Source organism: Prunus dulcis, chromosome 4 (assembly GCF_902201215.1).
Source record: "Prunus dulcis chromosome 4, ALMONDv2, whole genome shotgun sequence".
Lineage (NCBI taxonomy): Eukaryota > Viridiplantae > Streptophyta > Magnoliopsida > Rosales > Rosaceae > Prunus > Prunus dulcis.
The window spans coordinates 21,414,230-21,439,571 of record NC_047653.1 but is presented as its reverse complement, the minus strand read 5'-3'; the positions used below and the strand labels follow the sequence as shown (position 1 = coordinate 21,439,571).

Here is a 25,342-nt window from a genome sequence, read left to right as displayed (position 1 = left end):
ATCAAAATCCCTAAACACATACCCAAATCTCATATCATTTTGCTTGTAATGGGCTACACACCGTTTCCACTCACAGGAGGATCTTCCACCTCCAACCCTCAAATTGTCACTATTCAAAGTGACAACTCCTCGCTCCCTGCCGATGTCATCCTGAATGAGACCAACTATGCCTTATGATCTCAAGTCATGGAGATGCGGATTGTTGCACGTGAAAATTTGGGATACCTAACCGGTGCCATTCTGAAACCTCCTGAGCTCTCTCTAACCTACAACAAATGGTGTACAGAGAACTTTCGGGTCAATGGATGGCTAATCAACTCTATGTCTCCAAACTTTATGGGTCATTTTATTCGATTAAGTACCGCCAAAGAAATCTGGGATGCCGTCAAGAATACCTACTATGATGGTGGAGATTACTCTTATCTTTTTTATTTGAACAAATGGGAGTTCACTACCAAATAGAATGGTGCACCAATTCATACATACTATAGCAAGTTGCAAGGCATCTTTCAAGAAATTGACTATCATTACGCCGCCAACCTTACTGTACGCCACGCAGAACTCGATTATCTCTGCATTCACCTTCTTCTTGCAGGTCTTGACCTTGAGGTTGATCAAGTCCGAGGGGAAGTACTACGCAAAGATCCTAAATTAGACATTGATCAAACTTTTGCTTATGTTCATATAGATGCTCCACAAAGAATGTCCGTGATTGGTGCTCAGGAAGCTTCTATCATGGTGGCTCAAAGTCAAAAGGGGTCTCAGACTTCTACAGGTGACTCTTCTAATAATAAGGCCTTGACATCTCGTCCAAAGAAGAAATGCACCCACTGTGGAAGAGACAAACACACTCATGTTGGCTGTTACGAATTGATTGGGTACCTTGATTGGTGGGACTACTCTAAAGCTCTTCGAAGGAATATGAGCAAATCACTCAACACATCTTCAAAAACAGATCTTGTAAGTCGTGTTGTTTCGGCTATACCGGTTTCTATATTTGCCTATATATCCACGACATGTACCAAAGGTTATGTTTTAACTACTTCATCCCAAAAAAAAAAAAAAAAAACACATGGATTATTGACTCAGGAGCAAATGACCATATGACATTTGATCCTCGACAAATTATCTCTCATACATCATCTCCCCAGTCGGTGGTATCTAATGCTAACGGTATCCCCTTCCTCCGTGATTGTGGAAGGTTCTCTATCTCTCTCTCACTCCCTCAATTTGGATTCTATGTTGATTGTTCCATCCTTTAACCATAATCTATTGTTTGTTGCCCAAATTACTACGGCTTTGGATTGTATTGTAACCTTTTGGCTAACTCATTGTGTTTTTCAGGACATCTTTAGCAGCAAGACGATTGGTTGTGGTATTAAGAGGGGCAAACTCTACTACTTTGACTTGGGGCCTGACAATGAAGCCAAAGTCTGTCAAACTTTCAAGATGGGGGGAGCTAGTGTTGAGAAACAAAAAGACAAAGTGTGGTTATGGCATAGGCATTGGACATGCTTCGTTTGGTTATTTACAGAAGGTATTTCCATCCTTATTCTCCAGTTTTGATATTTCCAGTTTTAAGTATGACATTTGTGACTTGGCCAAGAGTCATCATGTTCCTTTTTCCCTTAAGTTCAAATAAAAGTTTGGTTCCTTTTTCCCTTATTCATTCTGATTTTTGGGGGCTTGCTAAAATTGCCACTTTAGCATGCGCTCGATGGTTTGTCACGTTCATAAATGATTGCACCCACATGACCTGAGTTTCCCTTCTCAAAACCAAAGGGGAAGTTAGTTTAAAGTTTCAATAGTTCCATAAAATGGTGGAGAGACTCAGTTTCATGCCCAAATCTAGGTTCTTCGTTCTGATAATGGTGGAGAATTTCTCAACCATGATCTCAATAAGTTCTTACAGGATCATGGCATCTTACATCAACGCTAGTGTCCATATACTCCCCAACAAAAGAGGGTGGTTGAGCGAAATAACTGACATTTACTGGAAGTGGTTCATGCCTCCCTCATTGATACCAACATGCCTTGGTCATTTCCGAGAGAGGTCATCCTCTCTGCAGCTTACCTTATCTTGAATTTTCAAACTCCTTTTCAAACACTTCATCACCATATCCAAATACCTCCCACCTCAAAACTTGAACCACGGGGTTTTCAGCTGTGTTGTATTTGTACACTTACATGATAACCAACGAAACAAATTGGATCCTCGAGCAGAAAAATGTGTTTTCATTAGCTCTCCCCCTCATCAGAAAGGCTACCGATGATATCACCCCCAAGTCAGAAGTTATATACCTCCATGGATGTAATGTTTCGAGAACACAACATATTATTTTCAGAAGTACTGGAGGAGAATCTAGAACCAAGCACCCTGAAGTTTCTAGATTTTTTCAAAGCGGAAGAGTCTCAGCCTAAAAGCGACCAGTCACCTCCACCCGATTTTGAACATCCTAAGACTCTACCACAAAACGACCGGTTGCTAGTGCCAAACGACCAGTCACCTCCACGTTGCCAAAATCAGGAAGAGGAAGTTTACTCGTTTGCTAAGATTTTACCGCGCATGACCCATCTTCACCTATAATACCACACCAAACACGTGCTGAGGAAGTCATTCAGGTAACATCTCCCCTTAAAATTGATAACACTAATGAAATATATCATGATGATTTGATTTCAGAAAGCATAAAGGATGCAAATACCCTTATATACCAACTTCCAGATAGGAAGAACCATGGTAAACCTCGAGTATAGTACGAAGTAGATCCTAAACCGAAAGGAAGATACCCAATCAATAATTATATATCTCTAAGCAGATTATCAGAGTCACATGTATACTTTGTAAAGCAATTGGTTGATATATATGTCCCAAGCAGTGTGAATGAAGCACTAGAACACTCAAAGTGGAGAAACCATGAAGGAGGAAATGAGCTCTCTAGAAGAATGCCATGTGGGCGCTCATGCCTTTACCTCATTGGAAGAATATTGTAGGATGCAGGTGGATCTATACTATGAAACTGAAAGCATATGGATCCATTGAAAGATATAAAGCCAGATTGGTGGCGAAGGGGTATACACAAAAGTATGGGGTGGACTACGAGGAGACCTTTGTCCCATTAGCCAAAATCAACACTATCAGAGTCTTACTATCTCTAGCAACAAATCTAGATTGGCCACTACACAAGTTTGATGTTAAAAATTCCTTCTTACATAGAGACTTGGAAGAAGAGGTATATATGGATTTACCGTCATGATGTAATCTAGCTACTGACAAGAAAGATCAAGTGTGCAAGCTCAGAAACTCATTATATGGATTAAAACTGTCTCTCTGGGTGTGGTTTGGAAGATTTACTAAGTCTATAAAGAATTTTGGATACACTCAAAGTAATTCAGACCACACCCTTGCCTATGTGGATGACATTGTCGTAACTAGAAACGACGCAGGAGAGAAACAGAAGCTACGAAAGTATTTGTCTTAGGAATTTGAGATGAAGGATCTAGAACCTCTAAAATACTTCTTTGGAATTGATGTAGCAAGGTCAAAGACTAGTATTTCTTTTCGTCTCAAAGGAAGTATGTGATGGATCTACTAACTGAAATAAGAATACTAGGATGTAAGCCTGCTGACACACCTATTGAGATGAATCACAAGTTGTGTGAAGACATGGACCACATGCCAACCAATAAGGAACAATACCATCGCCCTGTTAGAAGGTTGATATTCTTGGTACACACATGACCAGATATTGCATACGTTGTGAGTGTTTTTAGTCAATCTATGCATTCACCTAGTCTTTCTCATAAGAATGCAGTTGATCGGATCTTAACGTACTTGAGGTCAAAGAATGGATATCTTGAAGTTATTGGATATACAGATGCAAATTGGGTTGGATCCATTACAGATAGTGTCACACCCCAACCCGCGGATTTACATAACCTTGGGTTAAGAAGTGATTCAGACCTTAATTATAGAATTTAATAAACACTATAACTAACATGTGAAGAAACATTTAAATAAATAAAATAAATATTTCACTTAGACTATTCAGCGGAAACGACAACATCTAAAATCTTAACATTTTTACATTATTTTACAAGTCAGAAGTACTCGAGAGTTCACTAAAGGGTAGTTCATTATTCATCCACAAGCTATGTATACAATACACTCTATAGATATGTCAAAATCATCACAAGCTCTAGATTTCACGTTCGGTACCTGCAAAATTGTTAGGGGATGAGCGAAATCACAGCTCAGTAGGGACATAAACCTTTTTACAGGAAATTGATATCATTAAATTAAGTGACATACAATCACACAGTCAAATATCACATTATTAATAATAATGCATGAATGCTCTTCATCTAATCCCGTTAATTCATATAAATGGGCAAGTAGACTTGCACGTTGTTGAGGCCCAAAAATTCACGGATGGGCCCAAATAAATTCATGGCCCAAAATGACGCATTATTTAGAAAATGCCCAATTTGGAGCACGCAAAGATTCGCCATGCACGAATCACACTTCGCATGCGATGCCAAATAAATAATCCATCGTGCTAGGAATCGAGATTAAGATTGTAAAACACGTTAGATCTACAAATCTGTGCTAATTATCCCGTCAAGCATCATAATTAAAAAACATGCCAAGCAACATGCGACGCCAAACAGAAAATTGTTATGTCGCACCCAACCACGCTACAAGCCTAAGTGGGCTCAAGCCACAAAATTACTTGGGGCTTGCTGAGAAGGTTGTGGTATGGATGGGAACAAGCGGTTGCAGGGCCTATTAAGGGTTCGAGGAATGAAAGTTTTAAGCCACTTGGGGGCATTAAAACTCAAGCCCGTTCCTAGAGCCCAAATACATGGGTTAGCGTGAGAGAAAAAGGGAAAAATGGTCAATGCCTTAGGAGGACACCTAGTACCCTGCCATAACACTTAGACCAGCCCACATCAATAGAATGCCCCAAATTAATAAAGCCATTTCCAACAGCTCGACGAAAACCTATCAAACATTGGACATAATAAGCCAATAAGCCAATACCGTTCATACAAGCCCAGCCCAACAACTTATAAAAATCTGGCACCAAGTTCCAACCCTGTTAGAACTCCAAGGATGGAGCCATGGCAGAGACTGAAGGACATCTATGAAGGTAGGAAGAATACGCATCGGACAAAAAGCTCTACCCATCTTCTTTTCCATTACAAGCTTCATTTGGAAAACCAATAAGGAAAGCAAGTGGCGCCTCACCCTCATGGGGAGGTCTAGCTACATCAACCCTTGGAACCACAAAGGGCTCCTACCCATACGCCTTGGATAGGAAAATTTCACCAAATAGGATTGAATGGGAAGGGGCAAAGAAAAAGGGAAGAAGAAGGCTAGATAAAATTAGGGTTCTTTGTGCCCATAAAAGGGAGCTTCCTCTACCCAGCAAAGCCATCATCCAGAACCTGACCAAGTTTGTCAAGAAACCTGGAATTTACTCTAGCCACTCAATCCTCTTCCTCCGTTGTTTTCCTCTTTTCTTGAGATAAAAATCTTCCTAATTTTCCTTTGCCCCAGTTTAAATTTCTGTCCTCTGTAAGAAATTCATGCTTTTCTCTCTCTCAAATTGCTAAACTTATGAAAGCTTAGCTCACATGCCATAAGCTCCTCAAGCCAAGTCATTTATCGATTTGTTGTGTCGTTTGGCTATTAGTGAAGATGACCTAAAAGGGTTTTTCTAAAGTTTCATTAGACTCTTCAAAAACTCTTTTGGGAGCTTGGTTCTCGAACTCAGGCACTTGGGGAATTTTTGTTCGTTTCCTTCTTACGGCAGCCCAAGCCCATTCGTCAGGCTGCTAGAACAAAAAGACCCCTACATAAATTGACGACTCTGCTGGGGACCAGGCTGCCATTTTCACTAATGCCTCCAAGGAAGAAAACCAGAAGCAACAACATGACTTCCCAAGACGAGCTGGACCATGATGACTAGGAGTTAAGGCAAAATACCTCACATAGAAAAGAAGAGAGAGCTTTCACCCTCACAGACATTGTTGTAGCCATCCATGTTATGGGGCAAACCCAGAGGGAGATGGTGGACACAATCAAAGAGCTAAAAAGTTTAGTCTCCAAGCCAAGCGAAGAAAACGAAAGATCACCCCAAGAGGAATCTATTGCCGCCGGAAAGGGATCTAAACAAATGGGACCATCTTTTGTCACTCACGAAGATGTCATTGCCATGCTGGAGAATAAACTAAGCCGAAACCAGGAGGATTGGAAGTATGTCCCTCAGCCGCCATATCCATCAAGGCTACTCCAGTAGCCATACCCCAATGGCTATGAATCACCAAGCTTTGTCCTTTTCGACGGAAGGAAAGGGAGCCCGAAGGAGCATGTCAACCGCTTCATCGATGCTTTGGGACCACATGCTGGTGATTATAATCTTCGATTTAGAGAATTTTCGAAGAGCATTACCAATCATGCTTACACATGGTATACGACATTGATGCCAGGCTCTATTCGCTCTTGGGAGGATTTGGCAAGCATGTTCTGTAAGAAGTATTTCCAGCATGAAGAAAGAGTTACCACCACTCAACTCAACAACACTCGCCAAAAATATGGTGAGGATCCCGTGGACTTTGTCCACAGGTTCCGGGACCTAGCGTTAGATTGCTACGATGAGAAAGATGAGGAGGCGCTTGTCGAAATTTGCATCAGTAATATTGTGGCAGATTATAAAGTTTATTTGGAGAATATTGGCATCAACCAATTTTCTCGGCTACTGGAAGCAATGAGGACAAGCATTTCAGTTAAACTAAATGGGCATGAAGCTTGGAAGAGTGAAGAGGAAGAGCGCCACTTGGGGGCTTCATTTGGTCAACAAGATTATCGAGAAATAGCTGTTGTAACCTCTTATAAGAGTCGCAAATCACTGTCTGATTAATTTGGTTATGAGCTGCATGAGAGTAAAGCGGCAGTTGTGGCTCTATTGAATATCTCTATAGAGCATGGCAGCCTTGTATAGCACATGCCAAATACATGCCAACCTAAGCCACAAGCTTTCATGCTATTGCAAGTCATGCACACTCCTTGGCTCTTTCATACTTGGGGGCTTGATTTGATTGGAGTATTCATCAATGCAAAGTGGCTCAAGCTTTACTACTGCTAAGTTAATCTTATGTCAAGCACTTTTTATTATTGCATTTCCTTTTGTTTTAAACATGAACTCCTTCTGTCTTACCTTCATGTTTTGAAAAAAAAAAAAAAAAAGACTTTTGTATGGTGCACCTTCATGATAGCCGGGGATTTGCAATGAGAATGAAGGATTATTTTGAATATATATATATATATATATGTGTGTGTGTGTGTGTGTGTGTATGTGTGTGTGTGTATGAAGTTTTATTACCCCTTTATACATTTTAAACCCCCTTTACATAAAATGAAACCATTGTCCCCTTTTGATAAGCAACCTGAATATGCAAAACATCTGGGAATTTTACAAAACCCTGGCAAAGACCATGCACATACTAGTCTGGCTCTTTTTAGGCATGACAAGAAGGTGTTTTCAGGCTCAGTGGTTAGACAAAATTTTGGCAGCATGTACCTTTTTTCTAAGGATATCCAACCTGTCAAATAATCTCAAGCAGTTCATAAAAACAAATTTTGCCAACCAAGCAATATATATATATATATATATAAGACATGTAGATCACAACATGCCTCAAGCATTCAGAAATTAATACAAGCTCCAGTGATTCAACACTATATTACAAAGTCATAACGACATGGTCGTTAGAGTGTCCAAAAGAAAGAAAAAAAAAACTACAGTCAAAGCAAGATAAAACTACACATGCTAAAATCCAAACCCGAGCTCCAGGGTTCGCGATTTCGGAGTATCCGGGACTCCGATTCGCAATCCGTCGAATCCTACACGATCCTGAAATCATGTAGACCGACATATCCAAAATTCAGTGCGATCCAATGACTTGACGACACTGCACCCAAGGATCGCGCCATATGGAAAATCCGTTCGGGGCTCAAACGGACTCCGAATCGAGATCCGCGAAATCCTACGCGCTCGTGACGACAGAGGATCTCAAAACTGCCCAGAGTTACTCCACCACCCTCGCCCACACGCTCCAGCACGGGCGGGCAGATTCGGGTGTCCAAAGCGATTTTGGGTGGTCGAAAAATCTTGGAACCAAGACTCCAAACCTATCCTAGGTAAAACACCCCATTTGGAGTCACTTTTGTTCTTGGACATACCCCAAAAAGTGACCAGAAACAGTAGATCACGGAACCCATACATCCATCAGCTAGAACACGAAAAATAGCTGAGAAACCATACCTTACTCGATCGATTTGGTGGAGAATTGAGGGAGAATGAAGAGCTCAAAGTTCAAACTGGAAATCCGGAAAAAATGGTGTTTTTCGGCGAGCTCCGGCCACGGCAGCGGCGGCGAAGGGTCAGGAAATGACGGCGGTCGAGTGGTGGTTCGTTTGGTACCAACGGCGAAGATCGGCTCCAAGTGTGGCGGGCGTGGCGTCGTGAAAAGCAAGCGGAGGTCGGGGCTGGGTCGAAACGGGAGGAGAAAGAGAGAGAAGAGAGAAATGAGGAGAGAGAAGAAGGAGAGGGATAAAAATCTGACTTTTTGACCAAATTACCATTTTGCCCCTCGCGGTATTTTGATCGTATTTTCTTCGTTACAACTCCGATTCGGGTCTACTCCGTGTCTACGGACTCGTTTCGCCGTGCTCTACGCAACAGCGCAAGCGGAATTCCCAAATTCAAAAAGTCAACTTTTTTCCTATTTAATAATGCGAGGGCAAAATTGTCTTTTTGCTAGAAGATATTAATCCTACTTTTTAGATATTTTATTTCTTTTTAAATATTTTGTTTTGGGTTATTACATGCTAACTACGTGGAGTATTTAAAATAAGTCAATTGCACAACCATGCATGAAATTCTAGATAGTTATGGACAAAATCCTACTACCATTAACTAATATTAATATGAAAAGCAAATTTTAAGAGAATCATCAAAACCATTATATTAACAAGAATGAATTTGCACTAGGAGCAATTAAATAAAACATAAACTTCCACAAAATGATTATAATACTATAATTTATTATAAAAGTAATAATTATATTTTAATACTTACCAAAGTAATAAAATATTAACATATCTAAGAATAAGGATTCTCACAATCTATCCCCCTTAAAGAAATTTCATCCTCGAAATTAAAACTTCTGTATTCCTATGTAACCAAAGAACTTTGACCAATGGTATTGTTTTCATACGTAAAACTTGTTCCTTGTGATCCAAAGTCTGTATTGGTCTGTCCTCAAATGACAGTTCTTCATCTAAGTTGAGCTCTCCTCAATCTAGAACATGGGTTGGATCAACTCATACCTTCGAAGCATAGAAACATGAAAAACATTATGTATATTCGAAAGTTGAGGTGGTAATGCTAGCTAATAAGCTACTTCACCAATCCTTTCTAAGATTTCAAATGGTCCAATAAACCTTGGTGCTAATTTTCCAAATTTTCCAAATCTTTATACACCTCTTCGTGGTGAGATTTTAAGAAGCACATAATCCCCCACATTAAAACTTAATGGTTTCCTTCTTCGGTCAGCGTAGTTCTTTTGTCGACTTTGAGCAGTTAAGAGAGGTTGCTTGATAAGTTTAACCTTTTCAGTTGTCTCTTGTACCAAATAAGGTCCTAGCAACACAGTTTCTCATACTTCAGTACAACATACAGGTGACCGACAAGGTCTTCCATATAAAGCTTCATAAGGTGCCATTTGAATACTAGATTGATAGCTGTTGTTGTAGGCAAATTTTGCCAACACCAAATGATCTTCCCAACTTCCCCTAAAATCTAGAATACATGCTCTCAACATGTCCTCTAAAATTTGAATGGTTCTCTCTGACTGTCCATCAGTTTGGGGATGAAAAGCAATACTAAAATTTAGTTGCGTACCCAATGCTTTCTATAAACTTCCCCAAAATTTAGAAGTAAACTTAGAATCTCTATTTGAAATAATAAAAATAGGAATCCCATGTAATCTTACTATCTCTCGAACGTAAAGCTTTCCAAGACTTTCAGTGGAATCTATTGTTTTGACCTGTAAGAAATGTGCAGATTTGGTCAAACGATCCACTATAACCCATATTGCATCTCGTTCCTTTGGAGATTTAGGTTAACCTATAACAAAATCCATGGTTATATGATCCCATTTCCACTCTGCTATTGGTAATGGCTTAATGGACGTGACGGTTTTTGATGTTCAACTTTCACTTGCTGGCATGTAAGACACTTTGCTACAAATTTTTCTATATCTCTCTTCATGCCACTTCACCAAAAGTTATGTTTCAAGTCATGATACATCTTTGTCCCTCCAGGATGAATTGTATAGGACGAATGATGTCCTTCTTTTAGAACTTCCTTTCTCAGACCAGAAATTTCCAATACATACAATCTATTCAAATATCTTAATCCACTGTCTGCGTGGATTTTCCATCCATCTGGTGTCTCTCTAGTTGTCATCTTAGTCTGAATGTCTTTAGACACAGAATCAGATTCTTATGCCTTAATTATCTTTCCAATCAAAGTGGGTGAGTTACTAAATTACATAGATATGCACAATCCTCGTGCATACCTATGTACAAGTCAAAATCATAGAGAGACTCTACCATATTCCACCTTTGATCATATAAACTGGCTATGATTTCTTGGGTGTTTCAACTTAAAGCATCTGCCACCGCATTAGCTTTTCCTGGGTGATAATGTAAATCAAAGTCATAATCTTCTAGATATTCCATCCAATGCCTTTGTCTTAAATTCAACTCCTTCGGAGTGAATAAGTACGTTCAAAACGTTCCCTATATAAATAATGTCTCCACACTTTCAATGCGTGAACAATGGCTGCTAGTTCTAGATCTTGTGTCAGTTAATTCTTCTCCTGTAATTCCAATTGACGAGAAGCATAAGCACCAACTATGTCAGATTGCATCAAAACACATCCTAAACCATGCAATGATGCATCAATATACACTATATAACTTACACCTTTTTCTGGTATAATTAACACAGGAGCTGATGTCAATCGAGTTTTTAACTCGTGAAATGCTTCCTCACATTAATCATCCCAAATAAACTTAACTCCTTTTTGTGTCAACTTGGTCATTGGATTAGCTATCCGAGAAAAATCCTTTATAAACTTTCTATAATAGCCAGCCAAACCAAGAAAACTTCAAATCTCATGAACATTTTTCGGTTCTTTCCAATTCAACACTGCTTCTACTTTTGCAGGATCCATGATGATGCCTTCTTTTGAAATAACATGTCCCAAAAACTTTACTTCTGTCAATTAAAATTCACACTTACTTAGCTTGGCAAATAACTTGTGTTCTCTCAATGTATGTAGAACAATTGATAGGTGTTGTTCATGTTCTTCTTGAGATGATGAATAAATGAGAATATCATCAATAAAGGTAGAAAAACTCGATTCATTAAGTCCATGAAAACCGCCGGAGCATTTGTCATTCCAAAGGCATTACTGGGAATTCATAATGTCTATATCGCGTTTGAAATGCAGTTTTCAATACATCTGCTTTTACACATAATTGGTGATAACCAGAGCGAAGATCAATCTTTGAGAAGTATCGTGAACCTTGCAGTTGATCAAACAGGTCATCAATTCTAGGTAATGGGTACTTGTTCTTGATGGTGACTCTATTTAGTTGACGATAGTCAATACACATCCTCAAACTTTGATCACTTTTCTTCACAAAGAGTGCAGGAAAACCCCATGGGGAGGTATAGGACGAATGAAACCTTTTCTTTTAAGTTCTTGAAGTTGTGTTTTGAGTTCTTTTAACTCTATCGGTGCCATCCGATGTGGAGGTATAGAGACAGGTGATGTGCCAGGATAAATAACTATAGAAAACTCCACTTCACGTTTTGGGGGTAACCCAGAAACTCTTCCGGGAAAACATCATTGAAAATTTTCACTATAGGAATAAGCTCAAGTTTCGGATCTCCCAGATCCTTATTGGCTATGTGAGCAATTAATCTCAAATAATTACAATTTCTATTATCCAATATTGATTTAGGCTTGCAAGTATTCGTATTTCCATAAAAACTGAATGTTTTCCCTTTGCTGAGAGTCATAGTCACCATCTTTTTACCACAATCAAGAATAGCTTTAAATTGGGTAAGCAAGTCCATCCCTAATATTACATCATACACCATAAGTTTCAATATCATCAGGTCAACAACAAGTTTATGATCTGATATCTCTATTGTGCAGGATCTACACAACTTATTAACTTCAACACATTTACCCAATGGAGATCCAACCATCTACGAGGATTTCATAAATTCATATTCTAATCCAAGAATGGATGCAAAGGGCACAGATATGAATGAATTTGTAGCACCAGGGTCAAACAATATTCTAGCCCACAAGTTGAAAATTAGAAATGTACCTTCCACCACAATAGGTTCATTCTGCTTTGGCACTTGTCCAACAGCATATACTCATCCTTGAGTGAATTGTTCTAGTCTTCTTGCTGCTCCTCTTGCCCTAGGCCTTCGTTGTGTACATTGTCCTCTTGGCCGTTGTGCCTGTTGATTAACAGGACCTCTCAACTGACTCTGTGAAGCTTGGTATGGGGCACGATACTATGTTTGTGGAGCTTGAAGTTGTTGTTGTGATGCACGAAACTATGGTTGTGGTTGTGGTATAACAGGTATCTGATACGATTGTAGCTGAGGACAATCCACCCAGTAATGTCCTATATGCCGACAATGATAACAAAATCCCGAGTTTTGAGTTGCCTCAAATGATCTTGGATTTTGATACCGGGAACGAGAGGGGAAAAATCTTTTACGTTTACTACTTTGTCCCCTGTTAGGATTCTTAGGTTCAAAAACTCTCTTAGAACTAAGTATTAAGGCACGATCAACAACTTCAGCATACTTTTTCAATTTAAAAAGTTCCACTTTCTCCTTGACCTCTAGTCTCAACCCTTCTTCAAATTTCTTTACTTTTGCAGACTCATCAGGAATCATGTAAGGAGCAAAACACTTCAAACTTAGCTTGATACTGTCCCACAGTCATATCACCTTGATTAAGATTAGTGAACTCACGTACCTTCATGGTTTTCATAGTTTCAGGAAAATATTTATCCAGAAATATTGTCTCAAATGCAACCCAATTTGCAATCTCAACATCAGGCATAGCCAAGATAGATTCCCACCAATGATAAGCTTGTCCTTCCAAATAGGTAGAAGCAATGGTCACTTTCAGGTTTCCAAAAACTCTTTGTTCATTCATCTTTCTCCTTATTTGTCTTGACCTGCTGCCATAGGGTTTGGATCACCCTTGAACATAGGTGGTCGTGTCTTACGAAATTCTCCTTGAATCCTCATTATTTGATCATCTTGAGTTTCCTGATGGGGTTTGTGGTTATGTTGATTTGTCTCACAAATAGCAGAGGCCATATCCTGAATGGCTAACATTATTCTCATACTACACTCACATCATTCTCATTTTGTCCTTCTACTCCAGCCATCTTAACAATTGAACCTTTACCAAATAATTCCACAAGATTTTAAAAAATTATATATATATATATATATATTCTATAAGAATTATATTAAATAATATTAAACATTTATAAACTACATTAAAAAAAATGCCTATTAAACATTTATAAGTTGTTACAAACCTATTTTACAAAATTTAACAAAACAGTCACAAACCTATGTTACAAAGAACTCCCTACTCCAAGACCTCCATAAGGTTGCCCACAAAAACTTTACAAATCCACCATACTTAAATCAGCCTGTTAGGTTCACACTATCTATTTTATTAGTCAAAATTTTTGAGAAAATCTATTCATCATCAGAACTAATATCTATAATTTCAACAGGAGGGATAACAGGCTCGGGGTATTCATTTTCATCATCAAAACTCAGATTGATGACAGTTGAATCAAACTTTTGTGGTTCAGTGATAACCACTAAAGCAACTGACGCAATAGACTCAGCAAATAGAGCATCAAGGTCCAGAAGTTCCAAATATGTTTCATCTTCTAGGTCAGGGATATGAGGTAAGTTTAACTCCTGTGATTCTGGAACATATGGTAAGTCTTATCCCTGGTGGTGTTCAAATATCAGCAGCTATAATTGCAGCATCTTCTAACACCGGGTCGTAAGAGTGTGCTTTAATATTTAACTGATATTGACTCCTAATATTGTTGGCCTGCAATCGATGTCTAACAACCAGTCTCTGCATCTCTGGTATATAAAACATCCTTCTATATCCTGTATCTATAACTTCATTAACAACGTCCACATAAGCTTGGTTGTTTAGACGACTGTAGTATACTTCTTCGTCTACTGAGATGAGGCCATCGGGTCCCATTTGGAACCCTATCCATGTATCATTACTTTGATCGAGTTGCAGCCTAAAGATTAATTTAACAGGTCAGTGAATAACAAAACAATTTAATGAAATCGTAAAACTAGGCTCTGATACCAACTTGTCATGCCCCAACTCACGGATTTACGTAAACTTGGGTTAAGACGTGATTTACACCTTAATTATAGAATTTAACAAACACTATAACTAAAATGTAAGAAACATTTAAATAAATAAAATAAATATTTCACCTAGAATATTCAGCGAAAACGACAACACCTGAAATCTTAAAAAATTTACATTATTTTACAAGTTAGAACTACTCGAGAGTTCATTGAAAGAGTAGTTCATTGTTCATCCACAAGCTATGTACACAATACACTCTATAGATATGCCAAAATCATCACAAGCTCTAGATTTCATGTTCAGTACCTGCAAAATCTGTTAGGGCGTGAGCGAAACCACAGTTTAGTAGGGACATAAACCTTTTTACAAGAAATTGATATAATTAAATTAAGTGACATACAATCACATAGCCAAATATTACATTATTAATAATAATGCATGAATGCTCTTCATCTAATCCCGTTAATACATATAACTGGACAAGCAGACTTGCACGTCCCATACCATGCTTATACCACTTGGTCCTGAATGCCCATTTATATGAACTAACACCCATTTCAATCATCCCATAATTCCCCTTTTGTTAGTCATCTTGTCTAGTTCCCTGTCGCCAGTCCCAAATCACCCAATAAAAACCATGTGCACTGTAGGATCCCTGAGACCTGGTGCCTGCCAAGAGTTAGACTCAACTACACAAAAAACTATTTCCATTACTCTCTTTTCCATCATTATTTTCTCAATCCAACAACTCCAACCAATTTTCATGATATGATATAATTATACCTTTCACATATCCCATGTATCTCACAATAATGTAACCATTTAAAACATCACCAATGTATATACAATTATGCCAACATTGTTCAAATAGTTAACAACACGTAAACACCCAATAACAAGGAATGTCAACCAAACTTTAATACCATGCATAATATAATGCTCACGAAATCAATCTATGTAAAAGGCCCCCAAGAAACCCCCTACCTTGACACCAAAGCTTTTGCTAGAAATGTAAGGTGTTTCCCAATTTTTCACCGCATTCACAAATTCAGTCTCCCACTCTTTTTCTTGACAATTCTACTTCTTTCTACCTCTATTTCTCTCTCGCTTTCTATTTTATTTCCTCGTTCTATTGCCTCTACACCTTTTTTGAAGAGGGAAATGAGAATTGAAGAAACAAATGTTGTATTTATAGGACTCTGAGGGCAGTAGCTATGAGATAACTTCAATGCTTAAAGATCATCTCCTTATTTCTTAAAGCTCAAGTAGCTTTTCCTTCACTCTAAGTCAATAGAAGGATAATAAGAAATACAATGAAGACACGTGTTGATGACACAACCATCTAATTCATTGACATCTAATTAGTTTGCAAGTAAATAAAACAAATAAACCATCTAATGCATATTTGATTGACACATGCTAACTACGTGGAGTATATAAAATAACTCAATTACACAACCATGCATGAAATTCTAGATAGCTATGGACAAAATCCTACTACCATTAACTAATATTAATATGAAAAGTAAATTTTAAGAAAATCATCAAAACCATTTAATTAAAAAGAATGAAGTTGCACTAGGAGCAATTAAATAAAACATAGACTTCCATAAAATGATTATAATACTATAATTTATTATAAAAGTATAACAATTATAATTATATTTTAATACTTACCAAAGTAATAAAATATTAACATTTTTAAGAATAAGAATTCTCACATATTGACGTTCTACATTGGGTTACTTTACATTTGTTGGAGGTAACCTTATCACTTCGTGGAGTAAAAAATAAAATGTGGTTGCTCAATCTAGTGCAAAAGCAAAGTATCAAGGTATGGCCCAAGGAATTTGTGAATTATTGTGGATGAAAGATCTCATGACAGAATTGGGCTTTAAACGGGATGAGCCTATGCAGTTACATTGTGACAACCAATCAGCAATCGATATTGCTAACAATCCAGTTTAACATGATCGAACAAAACATGTTGTGGTGGATAGACATTTCATCAAAGAAAATATTGAGAATAAGATCATCTGCCTACCCTTTGTAAACTCAGAAGTTCAATTAGAGGATGTCTTGACAAAGGCTGTCTTTGGACAAGTGTTTCATGACTCAATTACCAAGTTGGTCATTAGTGATGTGTATGCACCAACTTGAGCAGGAGTGTTGATATGAGTTAACTTAACAAATCAAGGAGATTTATTTTCTAAGTTAATTAGGTGATTTGTTTCCTTTTTTCATAGAGAGCATTTTTGCTTACCATTTTAACCCAATGTGTACCATTACCACCCTTCTCAACACTTGACACGTATTTATGAGCACAACCATGGTTTTATAAATATAGAGCGAAGAGTTAATTATAGTTAGGCATATGGACATATGTCAAGTGTTGAGAATGATGGTAAAGGTACACATTGGGTTAAAGTGGTGAGCAAAAATATTTCATTTTTCATATAGTTGACAATTCTTGTATAATTACGAGATATTTTCCTATTTAATTCATGTAGCTATTTCCTTATAAAGCACACTTGTAAACTCATATATATTCCTCCTGGAGAAGAATACAATCATCCAAAAGTATTCAAACTATATTTATATTTTAGCACTTCCTTCGTACCTTGACTTACTATGACAGTCTATTCTTTATCGAATCCCCCGATTACAAATGAACAACAGGTGACTTTTCTATGCACAAGGGTTGGTTTATAGGATCCAATTTTACAAGTGAAGCGAATAACACAATTTTACATAATGAATCCTAATATTCATGTCACCCTTGACTAGGGTTGTGCGATTAAACCGCAATAACCGAAAATCAACGATTGTAATTGACCAGAAAGTCAATGAGATTGCAGTTGAACAACCGGATATATTAGTGCCGGTATTGAATACGGTATCCAGAAACCCACATCGTTGGCTACAGCAACCGACCGAGCATATTAGAAATAATATAAATAAATAAATAAAATTGAAAACTCCATAGACGTTGCAGCAACAAAGAGTGAGAGAGAAAACAGGGAGAATGAGAGACATAGAATAGGGTTCTGCTAAAAAATAACAGAGAAGAGGGAGAGAGAGAAAGTCAAAGACAGAGGAGGAGAGCAAGAGAGAAACATGAGAGAGAAGAAGAAGAAGCAGAAGAAACGACGCTTTGATCTGATGGCAAAGAAGAAGAAAATTAGGGTTATGAAAAAGACTAGCAAGCTTTGGGCTTACCATCAAGTTTTGGGCCAATGGCCCAATATATTCTTTTATTTTCAACTATAAAAAGGCCCACCACCCAAAAACTACCCTACCTTTGACAAGGAGCATTCCTACAAATATGACTAATTACCAATAATCTCCTGCATATTGTTCTGACTTTTTAAATCAAACTAATAATATGGCATCTTGGTTAGACAAGATATGCAAATAAATAGGAAATTACCCACTAGTATAGTGATTTAGAGCAATTGCTCCCTCAGACAAAGTCTAGATTCGAACCCTAGCGTATATTATTTGTTGAGTTTTGTATATTATCGCCTCAAATGAAAAAGGCATTCGATTCCAGAAAAAGAATCGCCTTTAGGCCCCGTTTGGTTCATGGGAAATGAGACTTTGAGATGAGAAATCAATTACTTTCCCATATTTGGTAAGTACAGGCATGAAAAATTGTTGCCTGACTCATGAAATAGTAGGGAGAAAGTGAAGCCATCCTCCTAACTTAAGTTTTATTTTCCCTCCTCATGGGAAAGTTTAGGAAAATGAACCAACATTAAATACATATTTTTCATGACCATTTTATCCCCATTAACAATTTAGAATTACAATATATCATTAAATACATCCTTTTTTTAATTTAATTTAATATTGGTATAATTGAAAATTTATACAAACTTTGTTTTCCATTCCTGCTCAAAACAAACATGGGAAAAGATGTCATCTCCCGGTTACTTTCCCAACATTACCAAACGTGGGAAATGAATCTTCAATTTCCCATCCCTTAGGAAATGTCATGAAAAATTATTTCCCTTCAAATTCGTTACATGAACCAAACAGGGGCTTAGGATTAACTATTATAATCATCATTATTATTATTATCATTATCTTAAAAAAGATTAACTGTTATTTAATTGGTGACTCTCCAATTATTATTGTGGCTGAAACTGTGATAATATAAAAATCCGAGTCCCGCTCTGAAAAAGAATCACAAGGATGAAGCTCTCTCTTCCAGAGATTCTTTAACTGCCTTCAAGAGTAATGGCATCAATTTCTGATTGGTAACAATTATGCCTGTTTCAAGATCAAGATATTTCCCTTTTGAAAAATCCAATGGGTTCCCTGCAGCATCTGCCACCACACCCCCAGCTTCTGCAATTTTTTTTATTGCAAACTAGGTATCAGAAAAGCAGGAGAAAAAAAAAAAAAAAAAAAAAAAAAAACGAATACAAATTGCTGCTTTAATCTCTAACACTGCAAACATCTCAACATGTTCTTGAATTATTAGCTCCTGCGCTTACAATACAAGGATAACAATAGTTTGAGTTTCAGAATGATTCCCTAGGAGAGGAATAATTTTGGAAGCTCACTCATGCAATTGTAAAGGGTCTGGATAATCCATACAATCAATGAAGATATTTATAAATCATCCGTTCTTTCCAGAACTAAACACACGCAACAAACCTAACAGAATCCAACACAAGAAAACTTATTTATGGCTTTATCTTCTATCCATGGAGATTTCAAGAAATCATTCATCAACTGTAGCATCTGTCTTGTGCATGCAAGAAAAGTGAAAACAATTTAATCTCTCTTTCTCTCTGGCATATTAAAAACTCCTAGATATGATAACTTGAAAACACTCCTAGGCCTTTTATTACACTAGGGCTTTATGTAATGGATCCATTCCATGTCAAGGAGGCCACTAGGGCTAAGTCTGTCAAATTGCCATAAGACCGTAAACTACATTAATGAAAATAAATTATGTAAATATGAAAGGTATTTCTTTGCATAATCAATATTCACCAGGATGGGGCACCTTTACTCCGACCCCTTTTTGTGACTCATAGTTGTAGCAGGAAGAGATGCTGTCAAAGCTTAAGAAAGATTTCAACTTAGTGAAATTGGAGGAAGATGACAACATAGCTTGACAGGAGGGATGGAATCCCCTTTTGAGAAATGTCCCTTCTGTTGGGTTCATAGCTGATGTGGGGTTCTATATTATTTTTGGGATTGACCAAATGATGGAAACTGACTCTTATTTGTGCGATTAGCACATTAAACATAAACTAAAATTATTTCATTTTTATGCCATTTTCTAACTTTACTCAATCCATACTATTTATAATGTGTTAACAGAGTGTTTCTATCTGATTGCCTATCCAGCCCTAATTATGAGCTTCAAATGATATGTCTAATCATACCCTCCTCTGGGAATGTGTAATCTTAACATTATTTTCATCCACTATGTTAACATTATAAACTCATACTCATCACTACCCCTGTAAACTTCATCCCCATCATAGGAGTCGGAGTTCATAGCCTACAGGTTATGCTATAAAGCTTGGTCAAAGACCATTCCCACACCACCAATTGAGATGAGATAAGAGAAGAAATAACTATTGGAAATAATAGTTTACCAGTCACGACAATGCACCCAGCAGCATGATCCCATATTTTCTCACGATATCCTTTATGAGGGAAACGAAGATATATCGCTCCATCTCCTCTGGAAAGTGCCCCATACTTTGCCTGGCTGTCAATTCTAACTGGCGGGGCTTTGAAGCCAAGTTTCTGTTCATTAATAATGTTTTTACTAACAATAATTCAATAGATAAACACAGCAGAAATTGTTAAAGAGGAAAGGAGAAAGCAGTACCTTAGCAATGGTGCTAGACAAGTCATGCAAGGAGTGTGCCGCTTCAAAAGATTCAAACAATGAAGCTTCTTCAGGATTCTCAGTAGCGCTGACGTGTACCTTAAGGACAGAAATAATATTACTTAGGTCAAACCTTTTCAGAAAAAGAATGCAATGAACTACCTATACAAGTGCTAACCTTTAGCAGGGAAGAACCATCCAGTGGCTGCATATATGTTCCTGTACCAACTGTAGCAAAGAAAAGACAGCCAAGTTTATCTTGTGAAGACTGCTGATTTTCACCACTAATGGATGTCAGAGGAAGATTCGGACAGGCCAGGACACCCAACACAACTTTTCCTTCATCCAGCAATGCCAATGCTATGGCGTATTGATCTCCTCTAAGAAACCTACACCACAATAAGCTATTTATCATGGCAGGCTTAAGAGCATAAATCAATATGGAATACATGGCTAGCAAGTGAATCGAAGAAAAAAAGTATAAATTAATAGTTACGTAAGGTAATAAAACGGGTGAACCATAGCAAATAAAATTTCAGCAAATTACAAAAACTCCTCGAAAATGAAAAAGTATATATGGGATCACATCTGGGCCCAACCCTGAATGCAGTCCAATAATCCAAACCATCCACTCGTTAGGTCTCTATTCGAGGATTATCCTTGGAAACAATCAATTAAATCTGAGACCATTTAGTCGTCTGACTATGATCAACTAAATAGACGACCCCGATTTTTCTGATAAAACTGAAGCATGAATGATGATAATTCTCTCTTTCCAACACTGTACAAATTATCAAACTTTTCCCCGCAGAGACTTACTTCATTAGTGATAGAACTCAAATAATCTTTGACTCACAGTTTGCTTCACATCCTAATTTTTCCAAATTCAAACTTGAACACAGGAAAAATGTATGAAAGTTGTGCAGAATTAACCTCATAAAAAAAGCAAAAGTGATTCGAAACACTAAAAAAGCTAAAGTACAAAGAATATGAGAAATGACGAATTAATAGAAAAGACCCATGTCTTCTACAATGAAATACACAAGTCTGTACCACTCCAAAGGGAAGGATTGCAGCTTAGTTTAAATGAATGCATGGTCGTGTATTGGTAGCAGAAACTTTGGCAAGTTGCAAAAAAGATTAATAGTTTCGAGATAATTCCATACATGTAATGTCCAAAATCTAAGCCCTAGAAGGCTAATATATTTTGGTATCAGATTTACACTCATCAATTCATGTTACATGCATCAGGCATACATGCAAGACATAACAGCATGAGCTGTTCGGCAGGGGTAATCACATAATATGTAAATGAAGAATTCTTCTCAACCTTCAACAAATACTAATGATAGAAGCTTATCAATTGTGTCTAGAAACTTACCCTTTGGTACCATCTATGGGATCTAAAACCCAGTGCTGGCCCCTAGAACCACCTTCAGATTTCCCATTGTCAATAGCCCTAAGAACATCATCAGTGGTTAAATTAGAAACGCTAGAATATTCATTGTTTGCAAGAGTATCATTAACAAGTGTTCTGATGCGCTGTAGTGTCTCCTGGCCACTGTTACCACGAAGATCTCCCGAGTCCTAAGACATTTAAAAGTTGAAAAGAAGATTTACAATTAAAGGAAGAAAATAAAACAGTTTCTGCCTGTCTCTTTATCTGCAAAAATGTACATATTCACCTCCTCAGCCACTAGCGAGAATGATTCAGAAGGAAGTTCCCTTTCCAGTACCAAACTAACAAGAGCCTGTGAACCTGGCAAAAGTACCCGAGAAAGAAAGGCAGTCATTTAGTTTCTTTCATATTACCCAAATTGCTTAGTTAAGTGCAAAAGAACAGAAATCACAAACAATGTGACTACAGTCCTTGATGTAACATGAATTTAAACCCTACGTATATAAAGGAATAGGCAGAGAATGGTAAAACATTCAAAATATACAAAATGCCCTTAGTTAATGAAAATATTAAGAAAGGAACATATTAATTAAATTAGGGTAATATAGTAAATTGATATTTTATATTTTAAAATTTTAAAATGAACAGCAAAATGAAATTTTGAATAGAAACAAATTGTATTAAAAGAGGGACAAAATGAGAACATGGGTCACAACTAGACCCATTCTCTCTTAATTTTAAATTGAATTACTAAAATTAAAACTAAAACAAAAAAAACAAAAAAAACCCAAGCGGCTGGTATAAATGGAAAGAAAATGATTGTTGACAGTGAATTATGAAAATTTACAGTGAGAGTTTCAATTATACGTCCAATGATTTTTTTTTTCTTTTCAAGGAATAAAAATTGCACCCATCTGCTTTTATAGTTAGGCGCAGACCAAAATACTGGGGCTTATGTGCAATCCACTTAAAGGACCAAGTGATTTTGATAGAAAGATACATCCTACATTTGCAGAAGATTAATGGATAGCAGAAAAGCATACTGTGAAACAAGAGTGTCTGTCTACTCGGAATTATGACATAGCCAAGAAAATAGTACAGTAATGATATAGCAATTCACATGTGCAGTAGAAGATTTATGGACAAGGTCCTCCTAAGAAGGAAGCAACCTGATAATTTTTAAATCTGAAGTGCATGACAAAACATTTGTCTTTCCTATGACATCAAACCAACCTTCCATCAGCACACACACCATGGAAAGGCAGATTAAGAAATTTTAGAAGTATATAGAGTTTCTTTCAGTGAATAAAGGGGATACAGACTTAATTTACATATTTGCAAACGTTTCATTTACTTATCTATCGTTCTTATTTCATATAAGCACATGTATGTCTAGTATACCATTAATCATTTAACTTCCTTTCATACCAGCTGTTGGCTACATTGGAAACTACTTTTGGGAAATATTTAATGAGACAGGAAGATAGTGTGAGGCAATGCAAGTTTAACAAGCATAAAATTATTCTCATCATCTATTAAATATCTAGACATATGAAACTATAGGCCTGAAAGCTCAAGCAAAGACGTCAGTGGTCACTATTGAAAGGGCCAAGCCAAAGAACCAATTATGCAAGCATAACCTGCAATCCAACATCCTTACATGGCCATAAAGAAAGTATATGGTACGGGTATTTACTAAAATATTTAAGTTCGTATCTGGTTTATGGGCCTCAAATAGCCATCTAAAGCATTGTATGGTTCTTGACCAGATATAGAATTTGAGCTCAGGTTAAAATGATGGTCAAAGAAATGCAGCCCCACCAGCATTATACAGAAGGCAGGAAACAACTATTACCATGCCACTGAAGTAGGGAGGGGAATTACCAACTGCCTCGCCTATGATATGATGAACTAGATGCAGATGCAAGCAAATATGAGCACTGTTTCTTTTTTTCTTTTTCTTTTTTGAAAAAATCTAATAGAAACCATATGCAAAAAGCATTTAGACCTACAAGATAGCCTCTACATGTTATTATAATTCTGCCATGCGAACATCACAATGTGGGGTAACAAGATAGTTTCTAAGCACCTAGCTATCTGCAGATACAAATAGAAGTTTCTGTTTAAATGTCAAGATGACTGATTAATTTTAAAACCCCATGAATAACTTGCACGTAATTGAAACGCATTTACACAAGAGTTTGAAAACAAACCGTAATCTGCCACAGTGACTGGACTTTTATCTGATTTGGAATGAATGTCTGACTGCAACAGTGCCTTTTGTACCTTCTGAAGCACAGGAAGGCAATAATTGAAATTGACTTGGGATGAAATATATTGGTAAAATTAATACATATGAAAAAAAAAAATTATACATATATCATTTCAGTGCTTACTCACAAATCATGTAAAGAGAAAAAAATCATATGACACCAGAAATGCTAGGGATTATATATATTTCCCAATGCACACTTTATATGATTTTCAAAAACAAATGTTTCTGTCCAGAAATTTCTTATAAAAACAAACTAATATATGGCACTTACAGTCAAACAAAGCTTATGTTAAAGATGGCTTTTTTTGTTCCTTTCATCTTGTACATGCCAGAATTCTATGCATAAAGTCAAGTCACATAGTCATACACATAATATATATGTGCGCACACGCATACACATAAACACATACATTGGCCACCAGGGTTGAGGGATTTGCTTAATGAATAATCAGGGTTGAGGGATTTGCTCTAAAGTAATGATTTCCAGTCCTAAACAGTGAAAAATTGTATTTCAAGGAACAAAGCACACTAGGCGAGCACAGAAACACTCTGCACAAGCCATGGGAGCAGAAATTTATTTTGGAGAAAGAAGCTTTTCTTGGAGATGGTATACAACCTTGAATTCATAATAGCAGCAAACTATAGACATAAACATAAGGAGTATACTGTATACTGATACTAGATGTCCATATATGTATAAAAGACAAAGAATGGCAGATTCACGACATGGGTTTTGCCCTAAACAAATATTTTGCATTCTAAATTCCTCGCAAATTGCATTATCACGCATCGTCAATTGACAATTTTTGTTCTAGGTTCTGCTCAACTAACCCTTTCATTCTTTTATATATAAAATTTAAATAAATAAAAAAAAGAAGCTCGTTCTCAAGCAAAAAAGAGAGGGAGAGAAGGAGAGTATTGCCTGGCAGAGGAGAGCAGCGAGAGAGGCAGCCTTTTTGGCAGCAGCGAGTTCCTTTTCGTAAGACATTGAAGAAGATGCTGCTGCTGCGTGTATTGCCCTAGAGGACCTTTTGGTAAATAAGAGAGAGTGTGAGAATGAGTGTGAGATGATGATTTTGTGCTTTGCTGAAGGTGGAATTTTGGGCACTGCTCTTAAGCAATTTATACCCATCTCTCTGCTCCTCTTGTTATTCTTTTTGTGTTACTTACACAAATTATTTTGACTCGGGACTAATAGTGGAGAAATGCCCCATTTCAACAAATTTGTGTGGTAAGAAATGGTGTGGGAGCAGCTGCGCCA

The 25,342-nt window shown here is 37.2% G+C and overlaps 1 protein-coding gene across 2 annotated transcripts; it reads right to left on the bottom strand.

Annotated features, from left to right (window-relative positions):
* Positions 1 to 18,576: 18,576 nt before the first annotated feature.
* LOC117625973 (SAL1 phosphatase-like) lies at positions 18,577 to 25,342 on the bottom strand. Of its 2 annotated transcripts, XM_034357579.1 has the most exons (8): positions 25,004 to 25,333; positions 24,020 to 24,095; positions 22,093 to 22,166; positions 21,789 to 21,994; positions 20,586 to 20,796; positions 20,408 to 20,506; positions 20,169 to 20,322; positions 18,577 to 18,900 (listed from the first exon to the last, which is right to left on the bottom strand). In XM_034357579.1, the coding sequence occupies exons 1-8, from the start codon at positions 25,211 to 25,213 to the stop codon at positions 18,737 to 18,739; spliced, it is 1,194 nt and encodes a 397-aa protein (XP_034213470.1). In that variant the 5' UTR covers positions 25,214 to 25,333; the 3' UTR covers positions 18,577 to 18,736. The 2 variants fall into 2 exon arrangements, with proteins under 2 accessions (XP_034213470.1, XP_034213471.1); XM_034357580.1 differs by lacking the exon at positions 20,169 to 20,322 and having other exon boundaries at positions 25,004 to 25,342.